The sequence below is a fragment of the Rhipicephalus sanguineus genome, chromosome 11 (assembly GCF_013339695.2).
Source record: "Rhipicephalus sanguineus isolate Rsan-2018 chromosome 11, BIME_Rsan_1.4, whole genome shotgun sequence".
In the NCBI taxonomy this organism is placed as follows: domain Eukaryota; kingdom Metazoa; phylum Arthropoda; class Arachnida; order Ixodida; family Ixodidae; genus Rhipicephalus; species Rhipicephalus sanguineus.
This window is the reverse complement of record NC_051186.1, coordinates 38567734-38593888: the sequence shown is the minus strand read 5'-3', so window position 1 is coordinate 38593888 and position 26155 is coordinate 38567734. Positions and strand designations below refer to the sequence as shown.

Sequence of the window (26155 nt, the reverse complement as noted above, 5' to 3'; positions counted from 1 at the left end):
AATGGAAAAAGACAAATCTCGGTGCATTGCTTCTTGGTGCAGTGTGAGTGCACCGGCATTGTGCAACTGTTTGCCTCGTGTGCAATAAACTATTCTACTGAAAGTTAGTGTTGGTTACGCGAAAAAAATTATTTGCATGGGGGGGGGGGGGGTGCTACCAACTAGGGCGAATTTTTCCCTAAACCAGTGTCGCCCTGTGCTACGGTGTTTGTTGCCGTTTAACCAAACTAGCCTCTTGTTTCGTTTTATTTGTTTCTTTGTTATGCTGGTGTAGGTGCATGCTTGACTGAAACATTTTCTTGGCTCATCGTGCCTTTTGTGTGCAGGCTGAAATTAGAATTCCAGGTATTCCCAAAACCACGATATTATTGACTCACAGCATTGTAGAGGAACTCTAAATTTTGCCTACCCAAGATTCTTTAACATATCTAAATTTACTTCATTGAGACAAAATAAGCCATTGAACTGCTCCTATTGACGTTTACAAATGTTCGATGATTTAGCAAAGTATTGCTGCTGTGCTCGTGTGTTTGCCAAGACAGCCTTCCGATTTTTGTTGTGCTGATACATGTCTGATTGATTGAGACACGTTGTACTTTACTGTGCCTTTTGCGTGCAGGTTCTTGAACAAAGTCATCAATTCCATTGCTCCAGCATATGTCAAGTGGCCAACATATTGTTTGGAATTGCTACAATAAAGGTTATGCATGATAACAACGTTTGTTGGAATTTCGCATTTACTTTTGGAAGCGTGGTATAACGCATTCCATAAAACACAAGTAATGAAAATGGCCCGACATCAAAATGCTTAGATGTGTTGAGAACAATGAATTAAGGCAATGTCATGTCTGAATAAATAGGGCTAACTAATTCTTTGGCCAGAAGAACACCGGTATTTTGCTGAGATAAAAAATTCTTGAACACAGGGTGTCGCCGGAGCCGTTTCGACAAGCAGACTTTTCTTCAAGGCTGGAACTTGAAGACAAGTTAGTTTGTCAAAATGTTGGCTCCAGCAACACGCTAGTCAATTCGTTGTATCATGCCAGTGTTTTGCTATCACGTTTTAGCTGTTCACTGTCAGGCGTAATAGGTGAAGGGATGCCTGAGTAATATGGCGTCACATTAATTTCTCGAGCTACTCTAGCGAGCAAAATTGATAAGTCAAAAGAGGCAGAAGTTCAGGGGAAGATGGAAGCTTGAAGAGATGAGAAATTCTTGGACACGGGGTGTCGCTGGAGTCAGCGCTTCCACAAGCAAACTTGTCTTCTTCAAAGCTGTGAATTGACAAGTCCGCTTGTCGAAATCGCTCCAGCGACACCCCGTGTCGAAGAATTTGTCATCTCGTCAAGCTTCCATCTTCCCCTGAACATCTGCTTTTTTTGAATTATCAATCCTGCTCGCTAGAGTAGCTCCAGAAATTAATGTGACGCCATATTACGCAGGCATCCCTTTACCTATTACGCTTGACAGTGAACAGCTAAAACGTGATTGCAAAAGGCTGCATGATGCAACGAATTGACTAGGGCAAGCTCCTCAACAAGCTGGTTTGCATGAAAAATAAATGTCTAAAAAAGCTCTTAAAAAGATCTAGCAAGAAGTTTTTTAGAATTCTTGCAAGCAGTTTTCTAGACTTCTAATAACGTGGCGTTAGCACAGCTACAGGAAGTTTTCAAGCTGCTTACGTCTAAATAACATCTCAAATAAACTTCTAATATACTTTTGGAGTTTCCTTTCTAGATGTTTAGTAGAAATTTTCTAGCTTTTCTTGTGTTTCGTGGGTTGTTCTTGATCTCACATTGGCATATTGCTCCACGTGGGCGCATTTCGCGTTCCGCCTCCATCGACCCGCGGCTCGATGTGTGTCACCTAGTTGCAGCACTTGCACATATTGTTTCGTTGCTTGGAAATCCGAAATGTCTTCATTACAGAGGCTGCGCTCACTTTTTATTATGTTTTTGCAGGTTTATCACGAGACACTACGTGCACGTTGTCATATGGAAAGGAGGTCCACATACCACGCGATGTGCCTGCCCTTAGGGAGAGTGCTATCCCAACAATTTTCGCGAACCTTCCAAAGTACATGACGATAACTCTGCCAAAAGAGAGGAAGAGGAGAACGGGACAGTGCTCTTCCGTGCCTGCAAAGAAGAGCCGCGAAGGCATCGACGATTCAGCACGCGAATCGGTTCAGCTCACTCCTCATGACGAACTGGACATAGTCAACGATTAAGTACCTCGGAAACACTTCATTTTTCGTCTTCGACTACCATCGGGGTATTGGTCACATCAGACGTTCCAAACCGAAAACATAGCGAGTTACCGAACAGCTGAATATCATAAAAGCAAAGTACCTCCTGCTGCCTTCAATAAGATAGCTATGTTTGAAATTGAAGAACGAAATTCACCCTCCTGCACCATTTTCCTGGCTGGCCACCTTCACTTTCAGCGCACCGTTGAGTCTGAGGAAGAGGCCCAAGAGTTTCTGGTGTATGCAGATAAATTCTGTGTGTTGTGGAGTTGGAAAGACCAGCGAGTTTAAGCGATTAGATGTGTCTGACTGCACAACATTGTCAGCAAATGACCTGTTCTCCGCTGTGTGTGATGGATCTGTGTCACGAGGTATGTTGTGTTTTGGTACATACCTCTTGGGTATCACAACTGTGCAAGATTATTTCATATACTTCACATGTCGCCCATTTTGGTGTTTCTCCCAGGTATGCCGGCCCATATGCCTCAGCGGTGTTTGAAGAGCAGAAAAGTGAGGCGCCCTGTGTTATGTAATGTTTTAATGTACTGTTTCCAGTAAACTTGTATCAAGCCATCAGTCTTGTATTCTTGTACTTTATTGCATTCTTCTACCGCACTGCATAAAAATTGCATTGACTTCCGCTCTTTAAAGTACTCTTACAATAGAAAATGTATAACAAATGTGCGAACGACACACGCAGGGTTGTTCCAACCTGCTGGTCTGCGGGAGGGATTCATTTAAACTACTATTCGCGTGACAAGCGCGCCCACCTCGCAAGAAGTGGCCGCGAAACCCGCACTCTGTATCGGCTGCGTGGTCGGCGCTTGTAGATTACACGTGAAATTATAGCGCTGAACCATTTCATAAAGTTTCTCGACGTCAACATCATTGAAAACACTACAGCGGTAAAACTAAGCGCGGTCGTATCATTTGCCCGCCTAGAGGCAAGCAGACGACGCGAGAAGAGCACAGCGCCCCCGCCGGCAGCGTCACCGCGCGGCAGGAACGCGCTTTTGGGCCAGCCTCCGGAGGCCGGTCATCACACCTCCCCATTCTAGCCACCCTACCCCTGCATAGCGGCTGCAGCAGCCGTGATGGAGGGGTTTTAGCGTATCCATCGCTACCACTGCAGCCGGAGGAAAATGCATGAAGGGGCTTCAGTCTCAGCCGTCTCTGCATGCCTTTTGATCTCCGAGGTTTTTGTTTTGGCTAGCCTGGTTGTCCCGGATCACCCCGCGAAGCTCCGCCACCCCCCCCCCTCACCCCCCCATACCAAAACGGCAGAGGGCAGCACAGGAAAATGAAAAAGGCGGATTAAGCGACACGCCGCGCTTTCCGACCACTGCTCTATTCGTGAACCTGCAATCGTACTGCATTCAGTTCATGAAAGAAAATTTGAGGGCTCGTTTCTTTTGTTTGACACAACTTTAATGAAAACCAGCAGATAATGAAGCTAAGGGGACGTTAATTTCACATACAACCGCTCAGAGCACTAACTGAGATAACCCCACTAATGTAAAGGTTGTCTATTGTATTGTCTAAAACGAACCCTGTTTTTTTCCTTAAACATGGATTTATCTTTTTATTTCTCCACTCAAAATGTTCGTGCCTCTCATGGCAAAAAGTGAGGATGCACTTCTTGCGATCGCGGGACCTTTTGACTGGTGTACGCTATTGACTGTCTTTAGTTAGCGTTGAGATGCAGCACACTTTTTATTACAATCTTTTCTAACTTAAAACGCGCAGATATGCTTTCGTTTGTACTGAGCAGGACAGCGGCGGCCCCTTCGCTTGACGCATGATCCGATGCTCATGAGCGGCAGCACGAACGTTTTTAGTTGAGGGCCTAGCGGCACCTAACGACGAGTTCAAGTACGAAGAGCGCCTCGCAACTTCTGTGATTAGCTTCGGCAACGCGTTGCCGGAGCTAATCGCGGAGGCCACGAGCGCCTGGCTCGCGAGGTGGTAAAGGGATCTCACGTGACGACGAGCGTTCGGAAAACTTAGTCTACCTGCTTTATATATTCAAACACGGTTGAAAATATCAATATGAAGGTGGTTAACCACAGTTTCACTCACTGCTGTGAAAGTACAATGTTGAGCGTAATGCGAGGAGGGCTATGGGTATCGCTTCGCAGCGTTGCTGGAGGATGCCTCCATCCACTTTTAGAGGCTTTTCAGATGGAAAAATAGTGCTTATAAAATAACCCACGCGCTTTTAAGATCAACCGCTGCAGCTAGAAACAATACGAAGGGTGAGCTTTCTGTTGCGCCGCAATAAACTGGGTCAAGAAAAATCAGGTGTCAGTCCAAGTGTATTGCAGTAATTGTGTGAAGAAAGTAAAGTGGACGAAAAGACAACTATTTATAGCCACCGGCAGGAACCAAACCTGCAACCTTCAGATTACGCACTTCCAATTCAGTTCACCTAAGGCGTTAGCATGTGGATCACGAGTGATCCACATGCTAATGAAAGCTACTAAGGCAATTAAGGGTCTTAGGCCTACGAGCGTGCTGAATCGACACCAACAAGAACACTTTACTATATTGACCGCAGTCGATTACAAACCACTGCATAATCATTAGACTACATGGAGTAGCAACAAGGACAGTATCTACTAAGAGTTGTGCAACAGCATCCTATGAGTTACCGTCTATGGCGCTCTCAGTCAACGTTAATTTAATGCAAATTAATTCAGCTCATTTAAAGCAATGCGGGGACATTCAACAATCGTGAAAGACAAATATGTCAACCTCAAAACCCCAATTCCGTCTGGCTCCTCTTGGCAATGTATCAGTCAAGAGTCTTGGACCTAGTGAAAATATATAAAAAAAGACAGCTATATTAATTTTTAGAGCAATGGTGCTGGTGTAGTTTGGAAATCCAATGGATGTCCAAACTAATGAACTTATATCGCTCATAAGAGAGATCAATCCCCAGATGTTCTTTTAAAGGATAAAGAAGTGAAACTAAAGCTTTAGTTTGGTCACGTCGTGCGACCAACCACTGGTGATGTGCCCCGCCCCGGTGGTCTAGTGGTTATGGCGCTCGACTGCTGACCCGAAGGTCGCGGGATCGAATCCCGGCCGCGGCGGCTGCATTTTGGATGGAGGCGAAAATGTTTGAGGCCCGTGTACTTAGATTTAGGGGCACGTTAAAGAACCCCAGGTGGTCGAAATTGCCGGAGCCCTCCACTACGGCGTCTCTCATAATCATATCGTGGCTTTGGGACGTTAAACCCCAGGTATTATTATTATTAACCACTGGTGATGAAGTTAATGTTAGTTTAAGTGCAAGGTAAGCGAAAAATAAGGCCACCCCACCCACAATGGCACGACGGGCATAAAGACAAATTAGTATGCAACGTCAAAGTCTGGTGGCTACAACAATGTGCTTTCAGCATCGACTCAGACCACTGATGGTTATCCCGTTCCTTGGGTATTCATGCGAAACCAGTCACAATGAAAGCAAGACAAAACAAACAGCTGCCATCACATTTCATGCATAGAGTGAACCGTATTGTTTTCATGAAGATAGCGTGCTTAAGTGTGCAAAAATATAGCTAAGTGTGCGGGAAACCGTGAATAGCTACGAACTGGCCCAATTCGTCACTCACTTGAACTACTATGGTTTTTCTCCCCATTAATGTTTTAACGACTTAATAACACAGTAAGGAGTTACAGCGAGTGTGCTTAAGTGTTTCGTCTTTATTTTCCTTCGGCAATGATTGGTGCCCATACAGACACACCATGTGCACAGAACCTCCCGGCCATAGATACACATAGAGTCGTGCAACAAATGACTTGGTCGCTCCATCGCCAGCTGCCACAGTCGAGACATTTATTTGCAGAGCGCCACACCGCCTAAAACAGACACACAGACCCTCCCTCTACCGGGCTTCGAGCCCGATGGGCGGGTAGGTGGTTCCGGCATTATTCGCACGGCCGACGTGGTCGACGGCACCGGAAGAGGGAATCTCCTTTCTTCCGGGCAGCCATACGTAGCTCGGCCGAGCGCTTGCAACGGCCCACCACCCGCGGCGGGTTGGCAGCGCGTGAACAAACTAACGGCCGCTGCAGCTTCCTCAACCACGTGGAGGAACGAAGCGGCGGATGTTGCCAAGCGATCACAGAGTTGACAGCAGCCAGTGGTAGTAGCGGTAGTGTATAGAGTCAACAAAAAACTCCGAAACAAAAAAGTGTCAATAATACATGCACGAGAAGAAACGGGATCTTAAAACTCTTCTTTTTTTCAACAGGAACACATCATTCGTGTGCATAGCACAGTAGACTGAACACTTGACATACATTGCTGACTAGATAAGGGCACTGCGGCCCCCACACGCGAGGGGCAGCCGAGGGAGCAGCGACACACGCGCAGCACTGCGGCAGCACACTCAGTCCGAGTCGTCGCTCGTGGCGGCGGCGGTGGCGGTAGCGGTTGCCGGTGGCTCGTACGGACCGGCTTGCTGGGCAACGGCGGCCAGACTAGAGATTTCAGTCTCCGACGGCGGCACTTCCCCCGTCTGCAGCTCTATTTCCACCCGGTACTCGTGCTTGGACAAGTAGCGGACGTACTTCTCTGGAGGATTCTCGTTGGACACGGAGATGGAACGCACCGTGGTGTGCGACACGCTCGTCGCTGGCATGGTGAACTCGACGAAAACGTACTGCTCGAACGAGGCAGGGATCTGGTCGAAAGAGGTCAGGTCCAGTCGTAGCAGGAACAGTTGACTAGTGTAGGCACCTACAGTGCGATAAATAAGAATAGCGATGTGGGTGAGTTGGTATAGGTTCATCGTGAAGATAAGCAGTGCAAAGCATTGAAACGTAGTTGCACTGAGCAAAGGCATGAAGGACTAAGGACAAAGAAAACACGACAAGTATGTGTGCAATACTTGTCCTGTTTTCTTTGTCCTTAGACCTTCGTGCCTTTCGCTCATCACAACTACATTAGAACAAAAAAAGAACATAAAGCTTAGCCACTTTCACTGAAAGCAACATTGAACGGCAGAAGCATACTTAAAAGAGGACATAAAACTGGGGAAGTTAGTATTCCTTCACGGTAAATGACGACATTGTGATCACAAACGAAGACAGAGGAAGGCGTAGTACTGTTGTTACTTACTAAAGTCTGCCACGAGGTTTCCTTGCGCAAATTACTGTCTTGAATCTCAAATAACACAGGCACGGCTCAATAACAAGTGTAAATTTCGCAAAATCTAGATTCAGCTACAAGGCGTCACTACAGTAGGATGAACCGAAATGCCCAGCAGCTACGTTCAATTTGTATAACTATGCCTTGCTTGATGAAGTGGCTGACCAAATATTGCTCTTGAACGCTCCTTTACTTTACGTAACTGTACTTAACTGTTGGAGTGTTTGTCACTCAACCATCACCCCGTGTGCATGATGATGATAATGAATTGGTTAAACATTAGTTACTGAAAAAAAATAGAGAGAGAGAGAGTGGCTCATTTAAATGATGCTGATGACTTAAGAATGGGTACAGATCAAACGTCGCACACCTTGACCCTCCTTGGGCAACCGAGGAATGCGCCATACAACGGCCTTGTGGGCATGTTCATATTTGGCTTGCCCCGTTGAAACTTCTATGAGGCTGGTCTCCAATGGCTGGGCTGTGCCCATGATCCGTTCCAAGCCCTGCACAGACAGCAATAGATGTATGAACATTACGAACAATCTGACATCTTGGCCCTAACACGACATGTTCAGGGCTATAGTCGGTTACAACCCAAGAAAAAATGTGAGCTTCGCCAACAGAATCGTAGCAGGAGTGCCCTTCACGTGTGAAATACAGTCGTGCTAGCTGGTTTCCGCTTGAACTGTAAGTACTTTATCTCGGCTAACGTAACTATTACGCATATGAATAGTTAAAGGTTCGTCATTATTACTTGAAACATTACATTTCATTTGGCCGAGCAGCGACTGTCAGGATCTCTGACAAAGTTTACTAGGACGTTCAAATTTCCAACCTAAAACCCACAACACAAGTGTGGGTCTGCATGACAAGGCAAAGTACACTCAAACCTCATTATAACGAAGTCACACCCGACACGAAATTAAGTTCGTTATATCCGAAAATTCGTTATAAACATATACTTGTAACACTGTATATATGACAAGACTATTCTTGAGTTACTTCGTTATAACCAATAATTCGTTATATCCGTGTTCGTTATATCGAGGTTTGAGTGTATTTGAAACCCTCGAGAAGTGCTTGGCATCACAAAAATAAGTAAGCGCTATTGGTGGAGCATTTATGCAAATTTGCTAGAGTGGGAGGGACAGCAATGGCTGTGGACGGAGCAGACACTTTTTTTTATTAGGTTGTAACCAACTATAGTTCGTTCGAACCTTGTCACAACGAACACTCTAAATAGTACTGTAAAATAGGCCAGCAACTGTAAACTTACGGCCAGCAAGATCTCATTGCCCATGTCTGAGCTCACAACTTCTTGGCATTTTCTGCCAAGCTGAACTGTGCGTGAGGACCCCAATTTTGCCATGCAGAACCAGCAACCCTTAAGAGAGCACCAATTTTGGCCTCCGAGATGGGCAGTACACAGTGCAAACATGGCCTCCGAGATGCTAAACCCACGAGTGCACACCACTTAATCTTGGAGGCCATGCGTAGACTGAGCATGCCAGTGAGTGTCAATGCTGCTACACTGATTGTATCATGCTCTATGCACTGAACATGAAAATTTCATGCGTGCTTGTACGTGTGAATTCCTTGTTCCCAACACACAACTGCTGATGCCAACACTGAGTAGCCCGTAGAAAACTATGGCCATTTAGCACGAACAAACAACAAGGAAAGAGAGTGTGATGTAGAGAAGGCTGCCGCATGCACTCAGAGCAACCATTTAGGCACCAGAGAGCCTGGCATCTCGATATCACAATCATGCAGGTTCATGAAGAGTCTTAAATCGTGTAAAATCTTAGAAAATTTCTGCCGCAAATTGCAGTCCACCTATGTTTGCTACAAGGAGATTTGGCTGCAGCACAAGTGGTGTCCAAGCGAGTAGGCTATAGTATTCATAGACAACTTTCACTGACTAAGCAATCAAAACTATGAAGTCAAAGTTTGTACGCTTGTATCTGGGCACCAAGTAGGCCAGAGCTGTTTGACATTTAAAAGTTTTCAGCTTCCTTGCTTGTGGTATTACCAGTTTTACAACTCTGCAAAGGAAATGAATATGTTCAGGAACATTCGTTGGCATTTTGAAACGCTATTTTGAAGTTCTATCTACTACTAAGCTTAATCTGGAGCTAAGTCTGTCAAGGCATTTCAACCAAAGTTGGAACGCACTGGTTCGAGTCTTTCACAGATCACGATTCCGATTCCTCGTCAGGTATGACTGACACATAGACATGTAAACAGTGGTCCACCGTTGTTAAAGGGACACTAAAGGCAAATAACAATTTATGTCAGAGTGAAAGCTCAATGTATGGCAACGTCTAAAACGGCAATATTATCAACAGCAGTGCCCTTCTTACCGAGAAATGGTAAGCTAAATGGATCACACGATGAGCGCCACGAGCGGGACATTTTGGAAAGGATCCCGATGACGTGAGAGAGTCCGACTACAATTAATCACTCGTAATCAATTAGCTGCAATAAAAAAAGAACCGTGCATCAAGAGACGTAATGAAATGCTGCTTGTTCGTTTCTGTTTGATTCATGGAAAAAAGAACCTCTTTGGCTTTGCCATGGGGAACGGCGCACGTGGTTCAAAGGTTCCGTTTTCGCCGAACTGCGCTTCACCCGGTGCCCTGCTTCGCTCACGCAGTCGCGTCTCAGTGGTAGTTTCGGTATCGCGTACTGCAGCATGTGTTTTGCATGCTCGTGAAAGTCGCTCTGACAGAAAGTTCGACAAAATGCTGCATGCATGTGGTGTTGCCAGATGCCCGAATGGTGCACACCGCCAGTGCACGCCGCCGCGCAAGTAAAGGCGGGCAACGTTGAGCACAGGCAACAGTGACGTGAGAAAGACTGCTTTCAGGCGGGTGATTTGAAGTGCACTAAGGTGATGCAGACCACTAAAACGTGATTCTGTTTCAAAATAAGCACTTCCTTGGCACAAAAGTAGCACTAAGAGGTTTCTGGACCGCTATTTCAACAATCAACGTCGACTTAATATTTGCCTTTAGTGTCCCTTTAAAGAGAGCATCGGAGCATGTGGCTGCCACTCAGCGCCTCTGCCAGCCAGCGGCTGCAGCATGTTTCGCACAGGTGCAGTGAGCACCATGTGTGGTGCTCTTTCGTCACGTGAGCGGTTCACTTCACAACGATTCGAAGCCCAGCAGCAGAGGGTAGCGGACCATGAAAGAGCACCATCTACGAGGCCCATTATAGCTGCCGGCCACAGTGGCCACCACACACTCTGATATTCCCTTTGACTAGGCAACTTGAGGTTCAAAGGGAATTAGAGGCGAATAGTAATTTGGTTGAATTATTTTAAATTGAATAGCTCGAATAGCGTATGTCACTTTATAAAGAAAACTGTGCATTTTTTTCTTGACCCAATTAACTTCCACAATATTTTTGTAACTTGGCATGTGTGAATGTCACTTTTTCTTTCGAAGTGAAGTGGAAGCAACCTTGAATAGCAGTAGGGTGCAAATTAGAAGTAGTGACATACGTTACGCTTTAAAACTTGCTATGCTTAGTGTATGTAAGTCTGTATAACACGCTCTTCGATTTAAAAAAAAAATGCAAGGTGCACGTAAAATCTACATTTAACACCGAAGTGCGACCTCACGGCAGTGTGGATATTTCACACTGCCGGCAGTGTGGATCAGTGGTTTCACGACATGGCAGCCCCACACCGCAGCGAAACTACTTTTATTGTGATAGCAATTATATGGACAGTCTCGGCTGAATTTTGCCGTCGCCGTCATGCACCGTATATGTATAAGTATGTATATATATATAAAAGCCCCAAAGAAAAATAATTCAGAAAAATGCTTCCGAAGCGCGGAATCGAACCAGGGACCTCTTGCTCCGCAGCGAGTGGCGCTAACCGCTACGCCACGAAACGCAGATCCTCCACATAGCTAACGGCGAGCATTATACTATACACACCCTTTACCGCTGGACGGACTCCGAGACGGCCGGCGCTTATAAGCGTTTCATCATTACCAGCGAGATGGCGCTAGGAGCACGACGGGCGCATTTAAAAGTCGTCGGCGAGATCGCTCGCTTCTTTAAGCGCAGGGAGAACCTTGCCCTTCCGCTGTCTGCTCGCGCGGTTTTCTGGTGGTGAGGGGAAGAGGGTTGTTTCAAGCTTTCACCGTGGTGTCCGCGCTCATGTTACGGAGCGTACGAAAGTCACTCGAGCTCAAGGGACGCCGCTAAACGAACAAACAGACGATGAGCGCGAACTATCAAGTGTCACAGCTCGACACTTGAAGCACGCTAGTTTTTTCGGGGAGGTTACATGCAGTCAAGCGTTTATTTGTTCATTTCGAATACTTCAAAATCCCAAATAATTTAAATTCGTGTCAAAACAAATTCAAATACTGTAATATTCGTGCAAATTTCTAAAGTGCTCAAATATTCACCCATGCCTACCTTTAACAGCGTACCGCTGTATAGCACATGCCAGTGAATGTACGTGGAGTCTAACCCACTGTTAGCAAGCCCATACTCTACTCTTCCTCAGGGATCTCAAACTCAGCTCAAGTAACAGGCCACAGTCACGAATATTTACTCCCGCATGGGCCAGGGCAGTGACGAAGGCATACGAGCGGGAGAGGGGGGGAGATTGGCTGTACAAAATGCCAGTTAACGTTGCCATTTGAACGAAGACCTTTTCCATATATGTGGGTCATTTCTGAAGGGGATTTGGTGCCAGGATTCCAACAACGTCATCATATTGACACCTATTTTCAAAATGACTAAAATGTGGGTGCCGATTCTGAAATATATAGTTTTGTTTCACGGTTATGTATCAACACATGTTGGCAGTAGGGGATGCCTCTCAAACAAGAATGCTTTAGACCAGTCATGCCTGTGCAACTCATGAACATAATTATTAAGGAAGTAAAAAAAAAATTAGACAAAAACAGTCATGTGCGGCCCGTAGGCCGCATGTTTAAGACCCCTCCCTGCTCTATTCTGTCACAAACTAACTGCATAAGACTCTGCTGGGAAGGGAACTGTAAGAAGGCACCTTTATCTTTCCGGGCCTCCTGGCCGCAGACTTGAGGGCACCGTATCGGAAGTGCTTCTCCACCCTGAAGAGGTAGACCCAGCACTCGGGAATAGGGAAGCGGATCTGCACGTCCTCACAGGGCACCTGGCCGTGCTTGCGGCTGTGGTAGCCGGGCACCAGGACGTCGGCACGGAGTTCCACGTGCCTCGGCGACACCCGCATCACGACCTTCAGCTGTGTGGAAGGACATCCAAACAGCACAGGGATCGAATGTTTGAACATCCAGCAAAGAATGGATCAAGAATGTTTAATGAAAAGGAATTCGGCTACAAACATGTCTCATCGTTAAGATTTTCACTGCTGTTCCGGTGCCTCTATACAGCATGTTTCAAGAAATGTGTACGAAAATCCTCAAAAATAAGGGGAATGGAATTTCGTCGCTGCCTTCAAATTACTTTTTCTGTAGCTTCCGACATCTTAGTATGGTTAGACATCAATTACGTCAGTAATTAAAGAAATTAAACTAATTAGTTTTTAATTTGCAGATACAGACTGTCAGGTTAAATGATAAATTAATATCCTACCTGCGAAAAGCCCACTACTGCTTTAAGATTTCCAAAAAACAGCTGCTGGTAATATCAGCAGAGTGATGAAATTGACTAATTTCGCCGGCAAAACTGAAATGTCTAAGCGCACAACTGCCGTAATCTTCCGAGATGCGCAGAATGAACGAGCACAGTTATATCAACCATCAAATAATTTTGCTTTGTGTATGTGGGCTGCTCTTGGGATTATAGCATGCATGGCATGCACACGTGAACGAATTAGGAGAACTAACACCACTGCAACTGTTCATGTGAACAGTGACATCATTCTGGTCATCTACTATTTGTACTCAATGGCACTTCAATTCCTGTTCCGCCAGTAAATTTGGTTGAATTTCATTGCTCTGCAATAATTAGCAGAGGTCGCTTTTTCGAAATCTCAAAGCGGTGATGGGCTCTTCGCAGGAAGGTCATCAATTTTTCCATTTAAGCTGACCACCTTTCTTCAGTAATTAAAAAGCTGACCAATTTAATTTCCCTGATTACTGCCATAATTGATGTCTCTAGCCATCTTAATATGTTTACCGCCACAGCAAAAAGTAATTATGAAGGCAGGAAGCAAATGTTTCATCTCCCTTATTTTTGATGATTTTCGGACATTTCACCAGGATAGAAGAGGCAAAAGGCCAGCCGTGTTGAGAGAAATACAGCTTCGAATGAGACCAAGTTCAGCAGGGTCCAAGAATTTCTCACTCTGCGCTTGTTGTGCTGTCAACAATTGTTTGCCATCTGGGTGCTACACAGCAGCGGCAAAGTGGCCACTCGCTAAAGCGTAGTAGAGGCATTTGTGCTATCGCGGTGATGCTAGCAACAGCACACACTGTAGTCAAAGTGAATGCAACACCGGAAGGCCATCTGTTGACTGTCACATGCAAACCACCACCATGGCAACCATCATTCCAAAAAGGTCATGTTCCCTAGACACAAACACTGCAATAATGGCAACCCAATAAAACCAATAGACAACGAAGCCAAGGAAAGCAGATTCCTTTCCTTGACTTCATTTTCTACAGTTGGTTTCATTAGTTTTACATACCGAGGCCTAGATCAATTCCCCTTCCTTCATGCAATAATGGCAAGTGCTGCGGCTGCGTTAAAGGAACGCTAAAGTGAAACAACCAGTTTAGACTGACAAAGCATTCCTTTAAGGACTCTATTGTCATTAATTGTGTGACAATAGGTCTATCACTAGAAGAGAAAGTGAAAGTAAAAGTTTTGTTTTGGAATTTCGCACCGCGATTCCAGCACTGCAACGCCAGTGCGATGTCACAAATTTCAACATCTTTCTTTCTTTAGTCAACCTCCTTCGCATAACACAATTTCCTTACACAGGCCATTTCAAGTGCCTGCCTCTCTTACATGATGAAATTCATTTTTACTGATAAAAGATTATGTAGGCCCAAGAAGACGCCAATACCTACGACGTCACAGCAAGTCCGTGTGGGAACCATCAAGGTGGCACTGTCGCCACCCGTATTTCATTTTTGCGCATTTTCTGACTTACCGAACACCTTTCCACAGCAAGAGTGGCGTTTTCTTAAGTGCAGAAGGGTAGTGTACTAATATGAGAGAAATCGCTTTTCTCTTTTGCATCCCTTTCAAAGGGACACTGAAGTAAAACAATAAATCTGTTTAGACAGATAAATTACACTCTGAAAACTCTTAGTGTCATTAATTTCAACACCATAGGTTAATTATTAGATGAGAAATTGAAAGCCGAAAGTATCACTTTTAAGTTTCCCGTGAAAATCTCCGATGGTGATGTCACGAATTTCAATGTTGTTGTTGTTCTTTTTCATATTTCGGCCACACTGGCTCAACAAAATTTTCTGAAACTTGGTATGCTAAGTCTCCAGCTCCCTCAGAAGACAACGTACTTCACTTTTTACTGATTAGGAACTATCTAGGCCTTATTGGATGCCGTCAAAATCTACAACGTCAAGGCGACTGGTGCGCAAACTTGAAGGTGGCGTCGTCACCCACATTTAATTTTTGCTTGTTTTCTTGCTTACCAAGCATCTTTTCGCATCAAGCATGGTGTTTTTGGTATCGTGAAAGAGTAATTTACTGTTACGAGAATAACTGCTTTTCTCTTTAGCATCCCTTTTAATAGAGCCGGGCCGTGCAGACCCTCACCTGCAACGGTAGTTCCCGCGCTTTTGGTGGTCGTATCCGAAACCGCATCAATTCAAAGAGGCAGGCATCGGGAGGGTGCAACCTGGGCGGCAGCAGGGTTTCCAAAAGTCGCGGTTAAGCTCATGCACTCACACAGGCAGCAGTCACACAACAACTGGGGTGAATCACAGCCAACTCATGCTAATTCAAGCTCGGATAACTTGAAAATTCTGGTTAACTGATACAAACGCACATACCAATGGATCCACTACATTTTCACTTGACCTTAAAGTTCCTTATAACTGGACCAAGTGTTTGAGTTAAAGGGGTACCGAAACGATAATTTTGAGTCGTATTTTGAGTCAAATGAAAGAAAGGCCAAGCCCTCAAAAGCCTAGAATATCTACTGGTAAGCGTGAGCACACCATGAAAAAGTAATTACAGTATGCTTTTAAAAGCTAGTTTCGGTTCCCACTACATGGTATGAGCTTCTCATCACGTGCTCGCGCAAGATGTTGTGATGTTTCCACGGCTGCTCTGCTCAGTGGCTCCATTTGTGACAAACAAGCCACCATGTTGGATGTTTTGGTAACTATGGTCATCACAACTAGCCATACTGGTGTGTGAACTCATCAGAATTGACACTGTATGTAGCCCAACGTCACGATAGTGTCGATGTCAGTAGGTGTACCATGCGAAAATCGACCTTGATGTCAAAATGAAATATCCGCGTTTGCTGAGCTTCCCACTTGCGCAGAGAGCAGTCTCTGTATTTAGGATATTTGTAAGGCAGAGTAAACTCACCTTTGAAAATTGGCTCAGTACCCCTTTAACTTGATATCCTTTAACCTTTTTTTCCACTCCCCACCACAGAACAATGTGATTGAGAAATATCTCAAGGGGAAGGTAGAGGTTGCAAATTCATAAGGAATTTTGTAATCAAAACATGCCCACATGTTTGACACTGAGGTCGCTGTCTATGTCTGGTAGGTGCGAAAATGAGATAACAACCAGTAACATGCTTGCAGATTCAATACCCTCAATGTCCGTTAGCAGCATTCTATTTCTTTAGGTGCATGGTATGGACAAGTCCTTAGAATGTTGGATTGACGCGAGCTGGCTGTATATTAGACGAACACCACATACGTAAGTGCACGAGAAGCAACTTCATCCCTAAAGCAGTGTTATTTTCTTGATTCCAGAATTGCTGAGGTTTATTTGATTCATACAAACGAGCAATTAGTATTGCTGCCCACCATGGTGCATAGCACAAAGGAGTCTTCCATGCATTAGGTCTACGGCAAAACTTCGTGGTCTTCAGACAACCACACCAGCCGTTGTACGATTGCGATACGGAGTCACCCTGCTAGGTACAAGGGCACAGGTTCGATTTCCAGCCACTGCGGCCATATTTAAATGGCAGCAAAATTAAAGAAAAAAAAAACTTCCGTGCATTTCTGATTAAATACAGAGATTTACCTCCAAAACGTAGACCAATTATTGAAGCATGCCAAAGTAGGGGCCCTTTTTAATTAATTTCAACCAATTTGAGTTCATTAAAGGAGTACTGACACGATTTCAAGGCACCCTAAAAGGGACATTTTTCGTTTCCATGGTGTGCACCACGGTGTAAGAATATTCAGGTGTTGACACTGCGCTCGCCTAAGCGGCCAGAAAATGTTCGGTCGTCGGTCCGTTGAGCGGTGCGCCATCTAATGGTTTGAGGCGGAGAGCGCCCGCGAGTAGTCCAATCACGGTGGTGCTACGTCATCGCCGCCGCGCTCGCCGTGCCCTCTCCTGTTGCTCTCTCGATTTCGCCCCTCGACGCCGCTTGGCGGATGCACATTATCCAGCAAAATGGCACAGAAAAATGCACGTTATCAGCAGCATGCGCGTTGCTATGGAGACGACTGCCCCGCTTTTCGTAGCGCCCTCCAAGTCATCTGATAAGAAACCGAACATTATCTGGACGCGCGTGGATTGCGGTTTCCCATGCGTTGGGGGAAGAGTGTCATCACCTGAGTATATTCTTACACCGTGGTGTGCACTATCACGCTCTCCACACACCTGTGGGAATCGAGCGTGCCCTCCCCTTTGGCGCCTCGTTCCCCAGCTAGCGCGAGTGTTGGCCCCGCGCGGCTCGAGCGCCACGGACCGCCGTTAATCGGCAGTATGGCGACCACGGCCGCAGCGCCAGGCCTCTTTGTCTGCTGCGAGCCATGGGTCGGCTTCCCGGCGCGCGGGCACGCGTCCGGGCATGCCTGGACATGCTCACGCCACCAAGCTATCTTACGTCACTGCGCAATGCCTGTCTTCATTGGCCGCCAGTGACAACCCCCTTCCCCCTTGAGCTCGCTTCTGCCTGGCGCGGGCTTGCCCGCGTTAGATGTTCTCAGGCCTGCACGAAAGGTTGACACGCTGCTCTAGCAGGCGGCTTCTCGCTCGTGTGCTCGACTGCTGCCCTTTATGTGATAGTCATAGCGCCGCTGGCTAGCGTACTCGATCGGCCTTGCGGAGTTCCCCTTACGGCCTGCAAGCCCGTGACTGTCGTGCTGTGCTGCATCTTGGGTTAATAAACCCGTGTTGTTTGTTGACACCCTGCCTCGAGTGCCTTTCTGCGCCGTGCTGGAGAGTCGACGAACCCGGCCGTGGTGTCTTTGTTTGCTGCGGCAGTGGAGAACGTCACGTCCCTTGCCGGTCGCCTCGTAGGGTAAGCGTTTCGCAAACCTATCTCCACACACCGGAGCCAGACAACACGTATTAAATATTTTATTTTGATTTTAAAGTTTTTGTCACCCAGCATCTGCAAGCCAGCCCCACCGCAATGGACATTATCACAAAAAGTCAACACAGTTCGCGAAATCTGCGAATCTGGGTTTGCGAAATCTGCATCCTGCATGCAGCCTAAATCGTAGAAATCACTGTCAGAGTCTCTGCACGACAATTCACTCATCGTTTTTTACGTGAACCACGTGCGACTGACAGCAAACTGACAGCTGTTGCTAGTATGTCGCGAGTTGCAGTCTTCCCGTGATGTCACATTTGTGTCGACACGTCACTGTGAAACCGCCCGCCTCGATACCGAAACCGAAATTGCTGTCTTAAGATAGCAGTATTAAAAATACATTCAATGCACTCCCGAGCACTACGACACTTTTTATTAGAGCTGTGCGAATAGCAAAATTTTGGGTGCGAAGCGAATTCGAATATTGAAGTGCAAGTGCGAATCGAATCGAATATTTTTCTAATATTTCTCGAATATTTCTACAATATTTTTCTAATACTTCGAAGCGAAACTACAGAAAAAAATGTTAGAGAGGATTCCTTAGCATATTCTTATCAGACAGCAACATCAAAGTGTTTCTTTTCGCTAGGTTGATGAAGCACTGGCGGGGTGGTGTTTCATAGTTGTCTTATCAAGAATGAGGCAATGTAGAGGCCAAATCCTATTTATGTACATGATTTGGTGCAACCAAAGTGTTGCCGACAACACTTTACACGTGGTAGGCAAAGATGCCATTACCTCAGCCTCTCCTCCTTTTTCAACTTCTGTGGAAGCCCAACCGATGTGGCAGACAAGGGTGTGCTCCATTCAAGTCCGTAGTTCCAAATCTGCCTTGTAGACATCGATATATAAAAACATCTGAAATTTTGGATGCTAAAAAGCTTCGGCTTCCGATTTTTAGGACTTCCTGCACAAATTTCAGGTCTAAAACAGCATTAATTGAGCCCCCACCTCTGCCACATCATTTGTCTCCATGTTGGAACCAGCGTTTTCTTGAGTTAATATATTTGCGACCATAGCAGAGCTTGAAAGGCAGCTTTGACGCAACATCGGGGTGTGATGAGGTGAAGCATATGGAAACTCTTGGGACCACTTCCGATCAGACGTTGACTGTGTCTTGGCAAAGTTCGACCGTAACGGAGCTTGAAAGGCAGCTTTGGCGCAATACCCGGGTGTGATGAGGTGAAGCATATTGAAAATCTAGGGCCCACTTCCAATTGGACGTTCTTGGCAAAGTTCGACCGTAACGGAGCTTGAAAGGCAGCTTTGGCGCAATACCCGGGTGTGATGAGGTGAAGCATATTGAAAATCTAGGGCCCACTTCCAATTGGACGTTCTTGGCAAAGTTCGACCGTAACGGACCTTAAAAGGCAGCTTTGCCGCAATACGCGAGAGTAATGAGGTGAAGCATATTAAAAAACTGAAGGGGTCATTTTTAATCGGGCATTGACTATATTTGTTTTTGGGAAGTTCGAATAGTTCGAATAGTAAAATTCCAGTGCGAATCGAATCGAATAGCAAACACTATTCGAAAAATATTCGAAATTTCGAATATTCGCACACCCCTACTTTTTATGGTTCTCGACACCAGTGTTTTTATTCAGAACCGCAACCCGAAAATATTTAATATTCGTGTCAGTACTCCTTTAACAAGCAGTGTGCCAGTCTGCAATGTATATAAAAATTTATGCATTCCAGCCACATCAAAATATAGCTGCCACGGCAGGAATCGATCCCGCAACCAAGCAGTGCAACACCAAACACAACGGGGTATAATGGCAGGTAGCGCTTTGATGCTTGTCCATATATATATTTCATAAGGTCTGCAAATTTATATAACACAAGGAAAAATTCAGCAACTGTGAATGAAATGTTATGCCAGTAACTTATTGAAACAAGCTGTCCTCGAACAAGGTGGCGAGTTAGGCTAGCCCGTTATAGTTGTTGAACAGATGTTAAAGCGCAAAAATTCACTAAGTTCCATAATTGATACTCCTTCAACTTGCACAGTTTGCCAGACTATGCTAGAGCCTTCATCAATGTCTGAGGTCATGCAGCAGCATGCAAGGAGACGTTGAAAATTCACTCGCAAGGCATAGTGCTACCTTTGCGTGTGCTCCAGAGCTCGCATGCAACATGCTGCGCTACACGTCAAAAAGAACAGCCACGGAGAACTCACTTAATGATGCGGTTGTTCTCAAACTCCTCCTGGAGGACGCACGAGTGGAACTCGCAGTTTTCCAGGCGGATCCACTCCTCGGTGACGACGGGCATGATGTCGTAGCGGCCCACAACTTCCTTGCCCTGCCGGGTCAGGTCGTTGATGCCCACCTCGATATCAGGCATCCCTGATCACACAAGCGGCATTAAAAGTGGGCGTGAAGACTTCAGCACTTTCAACCAAGGTGCCAGCGAAGAATCTAACAAGTACTGATCCAGTTTAGTTGGTAGCATACTGTAACTACAAACATTACGTGTTTGTACACAAAAGTAGGTAAACAGAAGTGTTTCTCTAAGCTCCGGGTACATACATATGTGGCAACACACTGCGCACAAACCGGCGCAGCCTCCGCCTCGTCACGATCTAGCCCGGCGTGACATGGCTGCATGCTACACCACGCCTCCGATAAGGGACAGTGCCACCGCAGCGTCACCGGAGGCTTACGTCACCGAAGGTGGCTATAAAACCAAGCTGCCAAGCTCGGAAGGCACTTCCTTCGCAACCCGACTGAGCGCAGCATCGGCTTGCTCGCCCCACTGCTGCTACCGCACTAATAAACAGTCGTTTCGTTTCATGTTGGGAAGCGTCCTTCTATCGACACGGCATCCTACACATACATACAAAGAACTTTATTGTTACATACAAGAACTAAGCTCTGAGTATTGTCCAATTTTCATCCTACTGGCCCAACTGTGCTCTGAATATGAGTTGGTCATGAAGATTGTAAGGTTCCATGCGCTCATTGACGAAGAAACAAATGGCAATTTTTTTTATGTTCTTCACTGCACAGGACCACAAGCACCGCCACATTGGTGAAGCGAGAAGTGCATTTATCTCTGCACTTCACTTTTTGCACATGACATTACAGCCATGAAGCTCTTCAATCTTTTTTGAAAGTACCCTTGATTCTCGCCGTGGTAACTCATGCAATGACAGTAGAGCTGTGCGAATAGCAAAATTTTGGGTGCGAAGCGAATTCGAATAATAAAGACTGAGTGCGAATAGAATTGAATAATTTCGAATAATTTTCTAATATTCCTCAAACATTTTTCGAATAATTCGAAGTGAAATTACAGAAAAAGTTCCAGAGAATCCCTAAGTATGTTCTTGTGAGATAACAACATGAAAGTGTTCCTTTTCGCTAGGTTGATGAAGCGCTGGTGGGGTCATATTTCATAGTTGTCTTTCTTATCAAGAATGAGGCAATGTAGAGGCCGAATTGTATTTACGTTCATGATTTGGTGCAACGAAAGTGTTGCCGACAACACTTTACACGTGATAGGCAGAGATGCCATTTCCTCAGCCTCTCCTCCTCTTTCAACTGCTGTGCAAGCCCAACTGATGTGGCGGACAAAGGTGTGCTCCTTTCAAGTCCGGAGTTGCAAATGTGCCTCGTAGACGTCGATATATAAGAACATCTGAAATTTTGAATGCTAAAAAGCTTTGGCATCCGATTTTTCGGACTTCCTGCCCAAATTTCAGGTCCAAAGCAGCATTAATTGAGCCCTCACCTTGGCCACATCTTTCATCTCCCTCTTGGAACCAGCGTTTTCTATAGTTAATACTTTTGCGACAGTAACGGAGCTTGAAAGGCAGCTTTGCCGCAATACGGGGGTGTGAGGAGGTGAAGCATATTGAAAATCTAGGGACCACTTCCAATCTGACGTTGACTCTCTCTTGCCCAAGTTCGACCGTAACGGAGCTTGAAAGGCATCTTTGCCGCAATACGGAAGTGTGATGAGGTGAAGCATATTAAAATCTAGGGACCACTTCCAACCGGACTTTTGATTGCATTTGTCTTTGGGAAGTTCGAACAGTTCGAATAGTAAAATTTCAGTGCGAATCGAATCGAATAGCAAACACTATTCGAAAAATATTCGAAATTTCGAATATTCGCACACCCCTAAATGACAGCGAAGACTGCAGCGAGGCAGCGTGCTTCCTGTCACTGCGCCCAGTTGGCACATTGGTTTCTTAACATCCGCAGATTTGTCCGTGGGCATGTCTGAAGAAGAGTTGATCCATCACGGCTATAGTTGGTTACAACTTAAGAAAAAAATGCCAGCTCCGGCCCCAGCCATTGCTCTCCCTCCCACAGAAAATCTGCATAAGTCAGGTGTCTCAAACCCACGGCCCGTGGGCTGGACATTTCACTAGCAGCCTGGCCCACACGACTGTATTCCTCCCATATTGTTAAAATTTTCTTAATAAGTACGTTTTTGAGCTACATAGACATTAATGGTCTCAAGCATTTCTTTCATGAGGCACCCCATGCGGTCACTAAGTGTTGAAACATAACCGTGAAAGAAAAAACACCATATTTCAGAATCGGTGTCCAGATTTTAGCCATTCCGGAGATCGGCATAGATATTTTGTTCGAATCCTGACGCCAAATCCCTTTCAGACACGACCCACGTACGAGATATTGGGAAGGCCGCCTTTCGAATGGCAACCTTAGCAGACACTTTGCAGAAACAACCAGCACCCCTCCTCCTCCCCTTGTGCCTACCTTCTACACTGTCCCGGCCCTTCTGGGACTAAATTTCGTGACTGCAGCCCGCTACCGGAGGTGAGTTTGAGGCCCTTAGCATAAGTGCTCCTTCCAATAGACCCTTTCGCTGTTTATAAACACAGCTGCTGGACGGCTTCTGGTTTTGTGCGCCGGCGTTGCCTGGTAGCATTGGCGGGGAACAAAAGCCTTAGCGAGTAGCCCGCACATTTTCAACACTTTTCTCCCTGTGTCTGGCCAAATATTTTAAATAAATATTCTTCTAAGCTGCACACGCAGCATTACAAGAGTTAGGCCTTCACTTTATGCGCCTCCCTTTTACCTGAAAGAGGAAAAAGAGTCTTTCCTTAATCTGGCACTAGATAAAAAATACGCTTTCTACTTCGGCGTTAGAGAGTGATAATTGAAGTGACCGAAAGTTTCTTGGGTGCAACACGTGTTGCTTCTATCGCAATACTGAAACCGACCGAAAAGGCGAATAGCTCCTACTCATCTTCATGATGTCAAGCACTTCGAGTGTTTCAGATAGTTGACTTTTTCCAGACACACGTTTGCGTCACTGGTTTTAGATCGGAAACTTGAAGGTCTGGGTAAATTTCCTCAGGGATTTTGACATCGCTGCTCAGCTAAACGTAATGCTTTAGGTAGTAATGACAAGCCTTTAACTTTTAATATGTGTAGTATTCACATTAGCCAAGAAAAAGTACTTACGGTTTGAGTTGAAACCAGCTAGCACTACTGTCTTTCACGGGTGAAGGGCAGGGGTGGCACGGTTCAGTGGGCAGAGCTTACATTTTTGCTTAGGTTGTAACGGAGTACAGACACGGTTTACATTACCCCTTTCCCCCTTCTAAAAAAAAGCATGGTGCCCCACGCCTCGCTGAAAGAATCGGGCAAAATAAAGAAGCAATAGGTGGCTTAAATATTCAGACACTCAGCTGCCTTCTAAAATATGGCACACGAGACAACAGGCATACCCACCACTAATGAACGCAAGGAAGAACACTCGCACACGGGCCTTCTGTTTCCAAACGTGTCCCGTCTTGTCCTGCTCGACAATAAACTCGTCTTGCACGGTCACCTGGATCTCTTCCGTCTTGTAAGTGAGCGCCCGGTCTCGATGGATCTGTAGCCGGAACAAGGCATCCTCCACAACCTGCAGTGTTTAATTGCATCACGCATGGCTGTGGCAAAATCTTGTTGCTATGATCCCTGTTTGTTGCGTCACTATAAAGCCCCAGCAAGTCGGTGGTATTACCGTAAGTTCTCCAAGACGGCTTGCAACATCATCACTTATGTCACCATGAAGCCACGGTAAGTCGGCAGTACGACTATCCCTGTAATACCGCCGACTCATTGTGGGCTTACGATGCACAGGCAGCATCCGTAATGGTCTTGCGTACCTAAGAATGACACGCTTCGTACAGAGCGTGTGTGTGCAGAACTGTCTGTGCACACTAAGCGAAGCATGGCATTCTTATGTACACAACACCATTATAAAGACTATAAAAAGTGAGGCTGTGAGTCATCTTGGATAGTTCACAGGGACTAGACCTACTACACGCATGTGCTAGAGAAAGTGGAGTTGACGAAAGCCCCCACGGCAGGTCATTGGTACAGCAATGCTGCGTTTTAGACCATTTTCATTTGCCGTGAGACTACATCTTAATTACAGAGGGGCCATGCGTTGTAGAGACCAAAAAAATCGCGAGAGGAAAAGAACATGTTTTTGTAACGCATTATTGAAATCTATAGCTATTCTTTCACATCTAAAGCCTAACTTAAGTTTTATAACATCAGTACTTCATCAGCAGTTACAATCTATGCAATGAGTACGAGCTGAACTCTAGATGTTTCTGGGTCACTAATTTGGCTTGTCGGAGTGACATCTCATGATCTATAACAGCTAGAGCTGTAATTATTTTTTTAACATAAAGTCCAAGCTGTGTATAACAATTAGGTGAGAGCTTAATTTTAATTTTCTGTTTATAGATTTTTAAAACTTGATTTTGTTTGTCCTTATGGTAGTTATAGGACAAATATTGAATTGAAATTTGATTTGAAAACTGTTTGCAGCATCGCACTTATTGCATGTTTTAGTATCTAGCTATCTGATAAGATTCACTTTTTGCTCAACAGACTTTTTCATACTGTATTTTGAAACAACAGAGAGGCAGCTTTTTGTGTATGAACTAGTTGACCTACAAGAAAAGTTATTTCGTATTTGAAATCAACACAAAAAACTAAACAAGTCTACTTAGTTTCATCACTTGTGGACATACACAAAGTAAAGCAAAATATCTCCACAAGCCGGGTCTCCCCTTAGGAGAAAATCCCCAGTACACACTTCCTCGCTTCATAGTCTGCAGGCTTTAGCAACGCACCTGAATGAAGCTCTTGAGGTCCTCGCAGCTCTGGGTGCCCAGCTTGAGGAGCTGCGAGACCTGGGGTGCGTGCTCCAGGGGCAGGCCCAGCTTGGCAAACTGGCCGACGCTCGTGATCTGGCCCTGCATCACCTTGGAGATCTGGCCCGGACGCACACCCACCCGCTCCCTGTAGAACACGTACTGCAGCTTCACGGTGAAGATCTTGCCGTAGGCGTCAAACTGCTGGGCACCCATCTCGGACAGCGAGTAGCAGGCCTGCACCACGCCAGCCGTCTCATCGTTTCGCACAACAGACGTAGAAGGGCGCCTCCAAAGTTCTATACTCGGTTACAGCTTAAGAAAAAATATCAGCTTCACCCACAGCCATTGCTGACCCTCCGACAGAGAGAACTAGCACAAATGCTCCATCCAATAGCACTCGCTCATTTTATTGCGATAGCAATTATATAGACAGTCTCGGCTGGTTTCTGCCACTGTCATCATGCACCGTATATGTATAAATATGTATATATATATAGAAGTCCCAAAGAAAAATAATTCAGGAAAATGCTTCCGAAGTGCGGAATCGAACCAGTGACCTCTCTCTCTGCAGCGCATGGCGCTAACCACTATGCCACAAAGCGCAGATCCTTCAGGTAGCTAACGGTGAGTGTTATATACACACCCTTTACCGCTGGCAAGACTCAGAGACAGCAGGTGCTTATAAGCGTTTCTTCATTACCAGCGAGATGGCGCGAGGAGCGCAACAGGCGCATTTAAAAGTCATCGACCAGCTCGCTCGCTTCTTCTAATATTTGTGCAGGGAGAACCTTGCCCTTTCGCTGTCTGCTCGTGTGGTAGTTGCTGCCAGGGGGTAGATGCTTCTGCAGCGTAGCAGCACGTCCATCATGAGCCGCTTTTCTTGCTATCGCATTCATTGCTTCGCCCTTGCGGCGACATTGTGACTTTTTTGCAATGTCAAGCGCTTCTCAAGTGTTTCTGATAGTTGACTTTCCCATACAGACGGTTGTGTCACTGCTTTTAGGTCGGAAACTTGAACGTCCTCGTAGATTTCGTCGGAGATTATGACATTGCTGCTCAGCCAAACGTAACGTTTGAGAT

The 26155-nt window shown here is 45.7% G+C and overlaps 1 protein-coding gene across 1 annotated transcript in view; it reads right to left on the bottom strand.

Moving 5' to 3' along the window:
• Positions 1–5941: 5941 nt before the first annotated feature.
• Positions 5942–26155, bottom strand: part of LOC119373482 (protein stoned-B-like) — a 40645-nt gene continuing 20431 nt past the window's right edge. The window contains 7 exon segments of the mRNA XM_037643516.2: positions 5942–6995; positions 7777–7912; positions 12451–12666; positions 15174–15255; positions 20117–20285; positions 23649–23823; positions 25052–25309. Coding sequence (XP_037499444.2) covers positions 6646–6995; positions 7777–7912; positions 12451–12666; positions 15174–15255; positions 20117–20285; positions 23649–23823; positions 25052–25309 — 1386 coding nt within the window. The 3' untranslated portion in view covers positions 5942–6645.